The 16,181-nt window shown below is 37.9% G+C and overlaps 1 protein-coding gene across 9 annotated transcripts in view; it reads left to right on the top strand.

Moving 5' to 3' along the window:
* LOC134798691 (casein kinase I) overlaps nucleotides 1–16,181 on the top strand; it is a 49,712-nt gene that overhangs the window by 23,781 nt on the left and 9,750 nt on the right. For 5 of the 9 annotated variants that reach the window (XM_063771061.1, XM_063771064.1, XM_063771063.1 and 2 more), the window contains 8 exons: nucleotides 3,667–3,777; nucleotides 6,010–6,173; nucleotides 7,750–7,864; nucleotides 9,912–10,031; nucleotides 10,365–10,513; nucleotides 12,031–12,201; nucleotides 14,468–14,542; nucleotides 15,496–15,573. In XM_063771061.1, the coding sequence (XP_063627131.1) occupies nucleotides 3,667–3,777; nucleotides 6,010–6,173; nucleotides 7,750–7,864; nucleotides 9,912–10,031; nucleotides 10,365–10,513; nucleotides 12,031–12,201; nucleotides 14,468–14,542; nucleotides 15,496–15,573 (983 nt within the window). The remainder of the gene's footprint in view (nucleotides 1–3,666; nucleotides 3,778–6,009; nucleotides 6,174–7,749; nucleotides 7,865–9,911; nucleotides 10,032–10,364; nucleotides 10,514–12,030; nucleotides 12,202–14,467; nucleotides 14,543–15,495; nucleotides 15,574–16,181) is intronic. The other 4 variants (XM_063771065.1, XM_063771062.1, XM_063771069.1 and 1 more) reach the window with 1 other exon arrangement.

The following is a 16,181-nucleotide window of genomic DNA, read 5'->3' as shown; positions in this document are numbered from 1 at the left end:
GTCTCCCGCCGCGTCTGTCTGTTTGTATGTTCGCGATAAAGTCATAAACTACTGAACGGATTTTCATGCGGTTTTCACCTATCAATGGAGTGATTGTTGAGGAAGGTTTAGATGTATAATTTGTTAACCCGTGCGAAACCGGGGCCGGTCTCTAGTACCTACTAAAACAGTCCAAATTCACTCCTAAAACGCGCGCCAATGAATGGTGACCACGAATAGAATGCTTCGTCAAGTAGGTAGTGTAGGTGATTTGTGGTGTGGTCGTGTCGTCACATAAGTGCAGTTGTTACGAATCTCGGGGTCTCTCGAACACTTGAGCGGTATTCAAACTCTAAAAAACAGATCTTAAAATGAAATTTATTTCACACTACATACAGTTTCATTGTCTCTCGCTTACGTGCGAGATTCATTGCATACATATCAAAAACATAATCAGTTTTTTTGTTCAATGCTGCTCCTAGTTTTAATAAGCGTGCGACTCGCGTAGCAGTTGCAATACAAAACTAAGTATCATGGCTTACGTCGGCGTATTACCTACTTAGGACGGTCGCAGAACTAAGTCATTTACTCGAATCACTGTTCTAATGGCCTGTACTGCTCTGCTTACCGGTTATACAGGTTGAACCATCCAAAATCGATTAGAAACTATATGTATAGAGATATTAAGTCCTGATTTGTACTCAACAGTGTTGCTTTTTGGGACAAAGATTTTTGAAAGACCGCGACCAGAAATCGAAAATGTATAGTGTGTAGGTTGTAAAAAATAAGTTATTCTATGCGAACCCTGAAGCGCAATGCTGTAGTCCACCATTTTAAATATTTAAAACGACCTTCTCTGGTTCTAGTATGTAAAGTATGGGCCCCATACTATGGGGAAGAAACTATCTATTTATATCCTGTTAAGGTATAGTTTCTGATTTGTCCCCACTGACCTATATTTGTATTTGTGGTCTGTTGAATCATACAAAACTGACATTTCGCTATTAAAAACGTGACATCTTTCCAGTAGATCCAATCATTAATTAGTCTGTCAGCGAAAACACGACCCATGCCATCTACAGCAAACAGCTGAATAAATTTTCAAAACACTTGTACGAGTAAATCTAGCCGCGGATGGACGGACAGTAGTCAGGACGGGTATACATTAATTCGCATAACTTAATACTCCTAATTCAAATTGGCATAACGTATATTACGCATAACTTTGAAATCGCATAACATTATTCCGCATAACTAAGTACGTATAATGTCAATGCGCATAACGTAAATTATCATAACAATTACTTGGGATAAATGTAACAAGCATAATGGTACTTTGCATAATTATTCAATGGTATATAAATAAAAGGAAGAAAAGAAATGTTACGTACCCAAAAAGCAGTTCTATTTACCAATTCAGGTACTGACAAATAAATGTAATTTTGATTGTGTATATTGTTTTATTTTTATAATTAGATCTGAGGAGGTAATCGGAATTTCGTTATCTTACTCTTGCATTTTCGAGCGATAGAGTGGCAGATAACGAAATTTCGATTTTATGGTTTCGCTGCAGGCATAGAATGTGAAAATTTATTGGGCTGTTAGAAAAAAATACCTAACATCGAACTGGACCTAACCTAACCGAGTTGGCTTTGCCCTGATCCATCTAATTCTTACAATTAAAGTTATAGTTAATAATGTTATGCATATTTCAATTATGCGAATTCATTGTTATGCACAATAAATATTATGCTTTTTAATTATTATACCTGTTCAATGTTATGCACAATTATGTTATGCCAAATCTGTTATGCGAATTCATATTATGGCAATTAATGTTAGGCGTATTAGGGGCACCCAGTCAGGACATGTCTAAACTATACGGACTTATAGTTATTGTTGACTACAGAAACCGATTGCATGTTCAAATTCTCAGAAATTATTTAACCTTATTTCTATAGGTACTCGGTTAGCCTTTGCGGCTTCTGTTTACGTATAGTCGACCTAGTCTAGAAACAATAGAAGTCTGAATAGTAGCATAACAGGCAATTACAGGTTAATATTGATTGCATTCAAGACGGCACGGCGACGTAAATAACTAGTTCGTTTGTGGAATGAAAGTGTTTAAAGTTCCCATCAATTATGATAGGATACGTCTACACTGGAGTGATTTTATGTAGTGTTGCCAGAAGTCAGAAATGTTAGGGTTTTGACAGTATGTCACGATCATAGACCCTTGAAGCTTTTGGATGGGATAAAACAGTCGGATCGTTCGGGGCAAAATGCCTTTTAAAGCTGCGTGCAGTCAAGTTCCAAGGTGTTTGCCTTGTTAAAGGCTTGGGAGGAACATGAGAACACATTATTCTCATCAGATATTTCTCTTATTGCGTCTACAACAAATAGCCTGCGATTTTAAATGATTGCTGGCTAAGTAGGAGCAACTCGATCGATCAATCAAATGCCGCAATGTATTGCAAATCGCATGCGATTATCGGTGACGTTTGTAGAGGCCATTAAGTCGCGTGAGTGCAGTGTGGTCGTGTTCTCAAATGAATCTGTGTCACGTGACCTTGAAATCCGTAACAATAACAAGAGTAATACTCTACTGGTTTGCCCGAACAAGCAATAGCAACTCTTCTACGTCTACACACGACAACAGATTGGAATGCCACCCTTGGTGTGGACTTACCTTTATGGGGTTTCACTATGATTGATTGAATGTTGACTTTGTCAAGTTTGAACCGAATCATATTCATGACAATAATGGGCAGACTTATCAATTGTTTTCCATGTCAGTCACAGTTTGATGGTTTTATTATGAATTAATGTCTGCGAAAAGTTTGAAGTTGATTAAGATCGTTATTGTAATTTAATTACCAAGTTTATTGTTTATGAACTCTTCAAGGGCAAATATTAAAAAGTAATATTAGAATATATGCGTAAAAGTTAGCTACGTTCCACAAATATTGTTAATGTTTCCTCACGACCTATGCGGCCTCAACTAGTGATCCAAAAGACTCAAGCCCTGTGAGCCTTTTTTTAGGGCTCGCCTCATTTCTTGACGCCTAAAAGGCTAAAAGCCATTTTTATTTCATTAGTAAGATAGTCTTTTAGCCTTTTAGGCGTCAAGAAATGAGGCGAGCCCTAAAAAAAGAGCTAACAGGGCCCGAGTCCTTTGGATCACTAGCCTCAACGGTCGCATTTCTGTTGATCTTGAACTCTCGATTCTTGATCTTTTGCATTGTAAACCTGCAAGTAACATTTTGATGTCGACACTGGCGCCGCGTTACATATTTCCGGATTATTTGAAGTATGAGCAATTAGCAAGAGCTAAACAGCGTATTTCTTCATGAAGGTTTGACCTTACCCGATATGTCAGGTCAGATATCAGCAAGTACTTTTCTGACAATCCGACCCCAATATCGAATGTTGCGTGTACGTACTTGGTAGGCAATATCAAAATAAATTATTAAAAAAATGTGGATGTATCAAACGCAATTGACGGTTTCATTGCATCAACTATATTTTAGGGAACGGTTAAACTTCCTAAACTGTATTATTTTTAGAGCTGACTGGTAATTTACTTAAAAAAAGCTATTATTAAGAATATTGCTCGAGTATTGTGTGTCTTAGAGGTAATTTTTCTTAATTGTTGTCTTTGTTTCACGTTGCAATTATTTGTTACAGGGAAAAATCTGTACAACAATGAACATGTAGCGATTAAGATGGAGCCTATGAAATCCAAGGCTCCGCAACTCCATCTAGAGTACCGATTTTACAAGCTACTCGGTACACATGGTGAGTTCACATACATACTGATATAAAATTTATGAATATTGGGGTTGCCAGATGGTGACCAACCAAGCTTTCGACGGCGACGGTCCAAGGTTAAAATGTAAAATTTGATGGCAAAACACAATTGGGAACCGGATAGGACACACCTTGGTCGGAAGCTTTGTTGGCCCTTTAGTTTCGCTTTTACGCAAAAGACACCGCTTTGTCTGTGGTCGATGAGTATTTTTAAAAGACGGTCGTGCTATGGTAACACGCGTAACCGACAAATTGGTAGCTTTTGTCTAAAAACAACACGTATAAACTAGTTACAAACTCACTTCTGAAGGAATTTACGATTGGTAGAAAAATATAAATTTATGATAACATGCCTCAAATGACCCACAGTTAAAAATTAGGGAAACTGAACTTTTTTTTAACATTATTGGGCTTCGAGTTGTGACTCAATTGTGGTAAACGATAAAATTGTTTGTCATGACACTCATGACATGTCAAATTCATCAAAAAGTTATTCAATCTTCATAATTTATCTTGTTTGACCAATGATATTGCAGATGTAGGGTATCTAGATGATTGAAATGAAATACTTATGCTACTTTATGTATTAGATTTAATTGAATGATGTAGCTGAGGGGATCCAGACTTATTAAAGTTATTAAATTTGCAAACAAGAAAGCACTAAGATGAGGTGAATATTTTAATCTTTAGAAAACTGGCCTATTAATTATGTTTCTAATGCCATGAGCTAAGTCACAAATCTCTTATCTACCTACCTCAAAGAGAGCTTAAGGGGTTTGAAACTTCAGGTATTTTCGGATAAGGTTACAAATCTCTTATCTAATTCAAATTGACTAAAGAGGTTTGTGTTATTCGGAATATATCTTTAATGGCGTTAGGCGGTTTCACATTGGGTGCGTTCCGATGTGCGAGTGGGACATTGCTATTAACTTGTATATAACTCGCTCACACACCGGAGCGGCGTGCGGATCCGCATGATATGCGGACATCAATCATCCTAACGTCCTTTTTTATACGACGCATAACGTTACCATTTGACCAGAGGGTATACCAAAAGTGTATTACCTGGGCACATGCGGCGGCCGCTACAACGCCATGGTGCTGGAGTTGTTAGGGCCCTCGCTAGAGGACCTGTTCGTGCACTGCGGCCGGCGGTTCAGGCTCAAGACCGTGTTAATGATCGCTATGCAGCTAGTAAGTGCGAGCGAGACTCGTAGATAGACACAGACAATGTAATTAATAAATGAGCGAACCTTAAACAATAATTCAAACCGTCTTAATGCCAGTGTTACTGTTAGTTCATAAGTGGCGTCAATTTTCTTTCGGCGCTTGGCAATCTTGGTATATGATTAGATCAGGCTAAAAAATCTGGTTACTTGCATTTTCGCAAGCAGTAAAAGAGCCATTAGCGACATTGGCGGAATGATCTAACAACGCTACTGGTGTTACGAGGCAACTGGTCACATTTAAGCAGCAGCAAATATACAGAACACGGTAACGACATACCGACGCCACCCCACCGACCGACATAGTGGAAATAACGTCAATAGATAATAATCGCTCGCGAATCGCGATCTGGCGGGAAGTTGGCAGATGATGACTTCTTTGTCTTCTGTCTATGCGTTTGCAGCTATTTCATTTGTAATGGAGCTTTTTTCTTTTCAGAACAATGTTATGATTGTGACTGGTTGCTTTTTTGTCTGATACTGTAATTTCAACAGCTCAAAATATCCATCGCTCTATTAGTTTAGTTGTCTGTGATAGAAGTCGTTATCTGACACAACACCGGACGACTTTTGGGCACTTGGTCGCGAGGGCATCTAACCGTGCACAAGGCTGTTGTAACGTGCCGCCATTTTTTCAACTGGCATGCTGACTTGCAAATGTAGTCTTTCTGTACAAACGAGCCATTCCTTTCATTATTCTTTAAAAGCCCTATCCAACAAAAGAGATCTTACAAATAATGAAAGGAAAAACTCGCTATAAAACTGAAAGACTTATTGTAGACGCAATTCAAGGCACGCCATTACTTTTATTTATATTGTGTATCCATTGAAGCAATGCTCTCGCAGACCTGCAAATTTAAATTCACCGGCGGTGTTGTGTCAACAACAGTATTCTCATGTCAAAGCGGTGTAAGCGAGAGAATTGCTCATATGTAAGGTACTGTACTGATGGTTTATTTTCCTCCCCTCCCCTCCTATTCCTTGGCCCCTCAAGCCCCCTCGACAGCGGAAGGCATCCCGGAGGTGTACTACTTCGGGCCGTGCGGCAAATACAACGCGCTGGTGATGGAGCTCCTCGGGCCGTCGCTGGAGGATCTCTTCGATCTGTGCGGCCGGCGGTTCTCTCTAAAGACTGTGTTAATGATCGCTATGCAGCTGGTGAGTTGTGAATACCCCTATCTTTGCCACCTATAGCTTCAACAGCAGAAGGCATCCCCCCAATTCTACGCCCCAATTCATCCCACAAATTCCCAATTCTACTTCGGTCTGTGGGGCAAAAACACTAGACTTTGTTGATGTTATTGATTGCGATGCAGCAGGTCAGTTTGATACCTAACTTATGATCTACGTTTGGGCCTTGCTTCGGCTTTATATGAACCGCAGTACTTGTACTACACGGAGGCCCTTAAAGACATAGACGATGGTCCCAAAGGATGTTTTTTCAACTCACGGTTAGTGTATGATACTTTCTCATTGTCAAGCGAGTAATAGTTATTCCTTTCAATTGTATTGTATTGTTAGTTGTGTACTATTTTCTTTATTTTCTTTGAGGATTTAGATACATCCTAACTTTAGTCTTTTTTACTAATTTGACGCAGAAAAAAACTAATTTTCATATAATTGGGCTCTATGACCGACTTTGCACTATAATTCAGAGCTTTTACAATATTAAAAATCACTGCTGTGAAAGCAATTGTGCGCGAAAAAGCATACTTACTCTAGATAGTGCAGTCTAGAACACTTTCTCTAGCGCACTACGAGACGGTTCATCGCAGTCAGCGCAATGTGTTACAACGTACAATTATGCAAATACTGATCTTGCAGTTAACTTGCACACTACTGACTAATTGGATACGTTACTCACTAATCACTTAATGTGGCTCGTTGGGCCAAAGACAAATGAACCGGAATAAACGTACGGAGTTACAGTGTTTGTGCAAAATGGTCTTGAAAAGCGTTCATATAGTCTGATTTGTTTACATTTGAAAGTCGAAATCCCAAATCGTCTGGCACATATTTTAATTGTTTAATTGTCCACCAAATATGATTCCACTTTGGATGTTCATATTATAATAGTTCATTTGTCAAAAGCCGTTGAAAGACGCCAGTTAAATTTTCCCTGAATTCATGTTGGACCACACTCAGCGAGTCTATAGGATGCAGCTATGCGGTGGAACAAGATCGATCGTTCGCTTGCTGGCTAACGCATAACTGCGTCTCATAGACTTGCTGAGGTTGACCTAACATTTGGAGCTTTAGAACCTGTACCACATTAATCAGTGTTAAGTGCAGGGTCGAATTTTTTTAATTTGTGTCCCATTTTGTACCTTTTTATTGTCGATGTGGGAATGCTGTTACGCATCGTTCCCCTGGCCCTGAGGTGGGCCCATTACGGGGACTCTCACCTTCCAATATGCCGTTTGGGGAGGCGTCCTGGGATCACAAACATTCTACCACGACGCCCCCCCGCGATCCACCCATTTTGTACCTTGTCACAGTGACAATAGTAGGAGGTCTCTAGCGACTTTCATATTGATTGTCACTGAGACAAGGTACGTAAATTGGTCATAAATGAAAACTTTCGACTGTACTAACACGCACTAAACACCACTCAATATGTAAACAGGCCCTTATCGGTGTTTCAACTACTCGAAGCAATTTTTTTTAATTGTTCACTTCATGTTATTATCACCAGCAGTTTCTGTTTCTTAAATATGACATGTATGGTTTTCAGCTACATCGTATCGAGTATGTTCACACGAGACATCTAATATACCGAGACGTGAAGCCGGAGAATTTTTTAATAGGTAGAACAGCAACTAAAAGAGAAAAAATCATCCACATCATTGGTAAGTCTTTAAAAATTGTTTTATACATTTCCTTGAGGTGTATATCCTGTTTATCCGGTTACACTTAGTAAATCGAGATAAAAATAGTAAGATTATCGATATCTCATAGTTTTTATCTATATTTTCTAGCTAGAACAATTTAGGTGATTAATCGTGATTAATTTTATAAAGTTAATCTAAGGATAAAGCAAATATTTATAAATACTTATACCGAAATGATAAAAAAATACAATTGGTTGCTCATTTTTTTAACCATGTTTTCGTCATCAGTAAATAATATGGTGGCTAAAAAATACCTGCATTCCTGTTGCCAGGGAGGCTTTGGGATTATACTGAGCAACTTTTACTATGGGACCAACCCCGAAATCGCGATCAAAAATGTACCCTTCCATAGAAAATGGACCAGCCAAAATGTATGAATGTACCTATTTAGCCAATTTTTTTTTCGCGATTTCGGAGTTGGTCCCATAGTAAAAGTTGCTCAGTATAATCCCAAAACCTCCCTGGCAACGGGAATGTAGTTATTTTTTAGCCACCCGGTATAGCTAATAAGATGAACTACTTATTATCAGCGAATGCATTGCCAAGCAACGGAAGACAAGAATACACAGTGACAGTGTACTACCGAAGTCATTGAAACACGTAAAACGATAACGTCGATATCCCTATCTTACGCATCAATACCTTTTCGGTGTCTCGACCGCAACTGCAAACGCTAGTTTATTTATCGTACGCATTAGAGTCATACATATCATTAGGTAACGAGATACAAGTCATACAATCGTACCGTCTTAGCGGTTATGCGGGCGCGTGCGACGCGAACTAGGGCGAACATCATAACATGACCTAGAGATCTGTAATAGTGTCCTCTTTTTGCAAAGTCAGGGAATTATTAGGGAAACTTAGATGGTTAGATAAAGTCGGGAAAATTGTGCAGAGGGAAAAATCTAAAGCCTGTGTCTCTCTGGATAGTTTGGACGAAGACTTGTTTAATTTTTTTTTAGTCTTATCCATCGACATCCCATACCTTATAATGTAGTTAAAAAACGTGGATAAGCTACGTATAATTAGGTGTACCTTCTTAGGTATCCTATTTTTCTCCTTTCCAAGGATTTATTGTACGATTTTGTCAGCATGGAAAACATGATATGGCATAAAAGCTTCCTATTATTAAGAGTGTTTATTGTTAAACTGTTCATTGTGGACTTCGACAACGGAACCCTAAAAATTCTTAACAGTTATACGTAATAGGGAGTATTACTGCAACGTTCTGCCGCCAGAGTGCAGGACTAATTTGTTTAGTAAACCATAGAGTAACTTATACATACTAGGCCTTAAACAGTTTTTTGACAAGTTTTCACTATTACATTGATGCATCAAGGCGAGGCGGTTTGTTTACAGGTGGCCTATCGCGAAACGCGAAAATCGAAATTTCTTTATCTGCCTCTCTATCGATCGAATAGGCAAGAGTGATAGAGAGGCAGAAACCGAACTTTCCATCGTCGTGTTTCACGGTAGGCCATGTGATTAACCTAGTGACACCCTCTACGCAGAGTTTTGCGTAATATTCCCTATTGGAGAGCGCAATATACTGGTTTTGCTTAGCATTAGACTCGCCCGTGCTTGCGATAGGAATCTTAACTCCTGGGAGCAGAAACATAATCTGCCGACTGACAGCGAGGCTGCGGTTGAAATCTATTACCCCAACCTATTTGCATTCGTATACGACCCATTATGGAGAATTCCATCAGTGTCGCTTAAATACTACTGTTAATGTATCTAAAAATAATAGGATTCTTGGTATGATAATATTCCATGGGTTTGCTCAATAATTTGACAGTGTAACACCAAGCATTAAAAAAAAACAAAGACCGCGCAACGTCGTAAAGTTGTAATATAATTCGAGACCTTGGTCATAGATTTTCAAATAACATTTGAAAGACACCTGCATTGTAGTACTTTAACGACTTCGTTTACGCCGGCAATGCCTTGTTCCGTAGACTATGTGGTAACGTACTTTGATGACTAACTATGTGCCTTGTTTCAGATTTTGGTTTGGCCAAAGAGTATATAGATTTAGAGACAAACAAACATATCCCATATCGGGAGCATAAGTCACTCACCGGGACCGCAAGATACATGTCAATAAATACACATTTAGGAAAAGGTAAGACCACAAATTACTTACTAAATGAAGACTGCTCGTTGTCAGTGTCACCGCAAGTTGACGCTACCATACTAATTTAAGTGTGAGAGAACGTCGTTTAATTTCTGTTGCACGTTTGCGGCTATTTATTTGCTCATATAAATTGAACTAGGTGTAATAGAATTGTTGTAGGTACATTTCGAAAACAATGTTGACTTGCTATTGCCAATAAGGTGTTTGAAAAATAAGGATTTCATTAACTTGTTAATGTCTTCATTTGTCCACTTTCCTTTCATTGATTCAAAATCAGACCTTATTATATATATGACTAATTATTGTGTTTGCATTTTTCAGAACAATCTAGACGCGACGACCTAGAGGCTCTCGGGCATATGTTTATGTATTTTTTACGTGGTTCCTTACCCTGGCAAGGTTTAAAAGCTGATACACTCAAAGAAAGATACCAAAAAATTGGTGACACCAAGCGTGCGACGCCTATTGAGGTACGTACCTTATTGTAAATATTTGGTAACTTATTCACATGACATGGCCCTGTTTGTTAACCGATTCATCTATAATCACGACTTAATATTGTCATGCTTACGAAGCCTTTTTGCTACATACCGGGAAAGATATGTTACTGACTTCTGACACTGCGAGCGTAACTTAGTAGAACTAACATTTATACAAATTCATAAAGTAAGTGGCAGATGATTCCAATAAGTCTTCATCAAGTATGGTAATGTTTTTATCGTTAACCGGCTTAATTATGTTTCTTTCTTTTAATTACCGGTTTATTTTTTGTTAAGTAGTACCAGTCTTTACCGGTTTTAATTTAATAAAGTTTACCGGTTTTTCAAAACCGGTCACGGTCTCTGATTAATTAAATTTAGTAAAATTAATACCGTTTCAGCCTCACAAAACCATAGATTAAATAAATCTTCACGCATCATTAACTTAGCTAACGATTATACAAGTTACAACAATGATAAGTATCACCGTTAAGGTCAACCCACTTTACTTATCTTTATCATGTGCTATAAAGACGTGATCGCTTATCAGTTTTAGATGCTTCGAAAATATCCTAGATATCGATAAAATATGCTGACGTCATCAGTTGTCGAGGAATAGTATTAACGATGTCTGGATTTCTTATATGACTTATATCTCATATTACCTACACTATAGAGCAACTAAACAGGTCACTTTGTATGGAATTAATGTCAACAGATTTTAGTGCTACAGGCTCTTTCACCCGATGAATGATATTGTACTATAAATTATTGCAGTGGAATTAATTAATAAAATGTCATGATTCTATTTTATCACTCTTAGCGTGATCGATAGATAGGTTTATTCAAGCCAAAATATTGATTTCTAGTACTAAGGGTCACTCAGCTAAGCTACTTACAGACGGACACTGCGAAACAGTAAGAGTTCCCCGATTATCAAACCCTGAACCGTATATTGGGATATACAGTAAAATAAATTACATGATTTTAACCGTTGTGCCTTGGCGTGATACATTGATATTCTTTGCTCAAGACAAAGTACAGTTGTCTGTACTATCGGTCACTGAGCTCAACTACAGACATACGGATAATGCAACGATGTCAATGTGTCCGTTTCCTTCCGAAAATCAAGCCCTTGAACGTCTTGGACCAGGTGGCATGCGTAAACGCATTTCCCAACGTTAAAAAAAAGCCCTTAAACGTGTCGAGGATTGGATATCATTTAGCGTAATCGATTGATATGTCATGTCTATCAAGTACTTTTCGGGGCCTTTCTAATAAGCCCGAATTCAATGTTTTTGTGTTTCCCAATCATCGATTATTTCCTTTGGCCACCTTCTGATCGCATCATCAGATCAGCTCCATATTAGCATAATTATTATTGCATTGTCATCGAAATAACAATTTCAAGTCAATCTAACATCGGGAAGTGGTTTCAAATTCAAGTTACAGAGTGATGGTAATTAAAGATATGTAAAAACTAACCGTTTACCGTTGGTATCTTCCAGGTGTTATGCGAGGGCCACCCCGAGGAGCTGGCGACGTACCTGCGCTACGTGCGGCGGCTGGACTTCTTCGAGACGCCGGACTACGACCAGCTGCGCCGCATGTTCCGCGACCTGTTCGAGCGGCGCGGCTACCAGGACGACGGCGAGTTCGACTGGACCGGCAAGACCATGGTAAACAGCAGCACCGCTTAACACCAAACCCTGAAACATACATAAACATACTGACAAAATGCTTCAAAACTTGCTAATGTTTCTGCAAAGATTCTCTACTACTTCCCGAAACACCACTGTTTAGCTTCCCTGAACAACCCTGCTTACCGAATATCGCGGTATACTGCTTCGGAGCTTAGCCTGTAAACGCTAATTTCCAAAACACTCACTGCATATCCGAAAATACAGAACGCTTCTACTTCCCATATATCGTGGTAAACTGCTCTAGAGCTTAGCCTGCAAACTTTGCAAAGATTCGCCAATACTTCCCAAAACACCATGGAAAACAATCTGCTTAGCTAGCAAATCTTGAAGATTTTTCCTTATTTTCCATAATTCAATAGTAAGCGGTTCCAAAACTTGGCCACAGACCCTAACCTGCCAACTAAACTACTAAACTTACTAAAGAGACCCTTACCGTCAGTTCCTAAAATACTCTGCAAAATTAGCCCCGTCTCTTAGCACCTACTTATAATTAACTATACTGACCTGTTTCATAATGTGGTGTTTTGGGAATAAGCGGATGCTCTGTCTCGTTATGTGTTATTTACCAAAAGTTTGTTCTTTTGTCAACAAACCAAAAATATAATCAATAAAAGTTTACAGATTTAGAAAATAAAATATTTCTGAATAACTAATATTTTGGTAAATAACGCATTATATATAACGTATGTGCCCCAATGATGTTTTGTTTGGCTGCTAGTTTTATTTAGTCGCTTAAATATGGATGGTAGCGTCTAGAGGGGAAAAAACTGCTATCCCAGTTTCCTTGAAAATTAGATCTACCATATAAAAATATTCCCATCTAGAACTAACTATCAATGTAATGCTGCTAAAAGTCGCCTAACAGTCACATTATTTTATGTGAGTCACTGAACTGTGATAACTAGGTATTAGTTAAAATTCCAGGACTAAGTCAATAATTGGAGAGAATTCTCCAAAATATATGTATATCATAGTGTTGCTAAACGATTAAATAATATTTAGATTGCATTTTGAGGCTAAAACAAAGCAGTATTTTTGTGTAGTTTTATTTTATTTTATTTTGTACTGCACGCCAGATTTACAATTGACTCAGAGCCTTATTTAAATGCACTTAAAATAGGTAAATTCTATGAATTTCGTGTATTTGCACATCTGCTTGGTACATCTGAACAATTGTGTCGATGCATACCAACTTGTATATTCACGAAAAATGGTAACAGAATTAGAAACTTGAAATGAGATTCTAGACAAATTTGATATGTGTCGATACAATGTTAATATTCCCCGCCTTAATGTAACATTGACATCCTATTCTCACCAGTAATGGTATGCTAGTCGTGGACAATGCTACCACTTATATGTATTTGTTTACATAAAATGACACTTGGAATAAATAAACTAAAAGTTTCCAATTTCGTTATTGTTAAAATTAATATTACGCTAACTCCTATTGTTAAAAATTGCATATTTATTATCTTTGTTAAAAAAAATAAAACATATCATCCTTATTGCCTGTGTTTCTGTGTAGCATTTGTTTTTTTTTTTACTTGAGGTGTACCTACAGTTTATTTTGTGTGTACCTTAGTGCAATTTTTGTTTGATGTCGGCGTCAGCACTCACTGCCGACAGCGCCACACAAGCGCATGTCTCTATCTTCGCTTAGCACTGCAATGGTGATGGCAATCCCACGCCATTTACGCGTGTTCAATTAATGTTCTGGGGACTGTAAATAAAAAGCAGCAAGACTCGGGAACCGGTTACATTTCAAACCGTAAACCGTTTCTGGCCAAATCTTTTCATTGCGGTTTTGAAGTGACTCCGTAATGGTTATGGCTGTGTGTTTCTTTATTACTAGCATTTTAGGCGACTCGAATAACGTCATAATTTAGCTATACGATTAAATAAATAAGTTTCGTCTATTCAAAACGGTTATCTATAATTACATATTCGATTGGAATCTGTTAAAACAATAAAAATTATATTGAGCGTGTTGCGCCCCGTTTCTAGGTATTAATAACCGGTTAATATGACCCTGAAAACCGTTTCAGGATCAAATTAACCGGTTGATTTTGGCTAATAACAGTTCTTAAACTTGTCGCGTTTTAAATTGGAAGTGAAACCAACTTTTACCGGTATTTTAACCGGTTTCGAGCCTTAGGCTGGGTTTTTCTTGCGCGCAGCCTTATAACAATATGTTTGTGCTGTTGCATGCCGCATGTTTTGCTTTTGCCGTCCCCATCAGCCCTCCAACATTCACGTGATGCGCATATTGCGTAACGCGCCACCCTCCAATGTCGTTAGAACTAAGTCGGACAAGGTTAGTGGTGAAGGCACTCTTTACTTTAGTAGCTGGACGTGCTAAGATAAAACTGTCAATAAATGGAATTTTAAACTGAGGAGTTTCTTGATGGTGGTAACTAAACCCCTGGTAGCACAATTTAACGTATAACAAACGTTCACTATGACTTGTTTGAGAATTTAATTACTGTTCACCTGTGGTTGGATATGATAACTTTCTGTTTTTCTATAATAAATAGAAAATATGGAGGGTTAATCCTGAACAAATTTCCAAGATCCTTACTCTCAAGGATTTTCAAGGACAATAAAAAGTTATCGTCCAAAGACAAATAAAAAATCTCATGTCCAACCACAAGTGTGGCGTCGTTCCATTGCGCGGTTGAATTAAGTTATTTGACGATCTGCTTCCTTCCTTGTTTTAGCACGTCTAGCACGTTCAAATAGCTTTGTTACTAGTTTATTTTGTAGCATACCAATAGTGCTGTCGATTCAAGTGTGGGGTTTAAATTACTGTAAATAGCTCTACGAGACGGTACAGATATTTGCCACTTTGGCTATGTCAGGAATCTTTCGGGCCATCCCATTCGGGGCTCAAATTTTGGCTTCAAAAGTTTTTGAAATAAAAACCATTCATTGCGATTTGTTTTAAAGTAAGCACTTGATTTGAAAGCACCTCAAAACTAGGTCAAGCACTTGTACATTGTTTCTCCACAATTAGCAAATTATTTAGTATTAATTGTAAATTTGTAACATGTATTGTAAATAGCTGCGGGCCACAAGCTTTTGGACATTAGCAACTGTTTTTGTTAGAGTACTATAAATTATAAGTGATAGACGTATTTCTGGACTATAACATAAAGTAACACTAGCATATCGTATACTAAAATTGTATTGTAACAATGTATAAGATTGAGTATTCTAAATATATATATATTGATCGACATTTAGAAAGTTTTCCAATTGCAATTTCAGTCGACGCCCGTGGGGTCCATCCAGACCGGGCACGAGATCGTGGTGTCGCCGAACCGGGCGCACCAGCCCTTCCACAAGGTTAGATATCACTTTTTACTTTACTAGTTCTGGTACATGTTTTATATACTACCTACTACTCTGACTCTAATTAGGTCTTCAAGCGGAGCTATTCCTTTAGAAACGTTACAAGGGAATTCTTAACGAGTTGGTCAACACTTTTAAGAAAATAAAAAGAAACAAAATGAATATTGCGAATATTCAACATGCGAATACGCTTAAGTACCTACCTAAAAACATCTATTGTTTTAAAAATATGAAATATGTTACTCTAATAAGTTTGCTTATCAGGTTCGTATCTGAACCGTATCTTTAACCGGTTATTCTTATAAGAATAAGATATACCTATCTGCGCATGTCAATAAAACATCAGGAACGGAACTTAAATAAACCAGTATGACATGTTTTATTTAACTTTTAAACTGGTTCTGTGCGTTGGTTATCCCCCCAAACCTCGAACGATTTTTTTCTGCTGGAATAGTGCCGCTTGGCCTTCTTAAATTTGTTCTTAATGTTTTTACATAATTTTTGTAATTTTCTACGTACCCCAGTCATACTAACTAGGTCCACCATACAATACCTTAATAAGCGTAGATAATAATAGTCCTTTAGTTGGCCGAAAATCATTT

This window comes from Cydia splendana, chromosome 17 (assembly GCF_910591565.1).
Source record: "Cydia splendana chromosome 17, ilCydSple1.2, whole genome shotgun sequence".
In the NCBI taxonomy this organism is placed as follows: domain Eukaryota; kingdom Metazoa; phylum Arthropoda; class Insecta; order Lepidoptera; family Tortricidae; genus Cydia; species Cydia splendana.
This window is presented reverse-complemented; position numbering and strand designations above follow the sequence as displayed.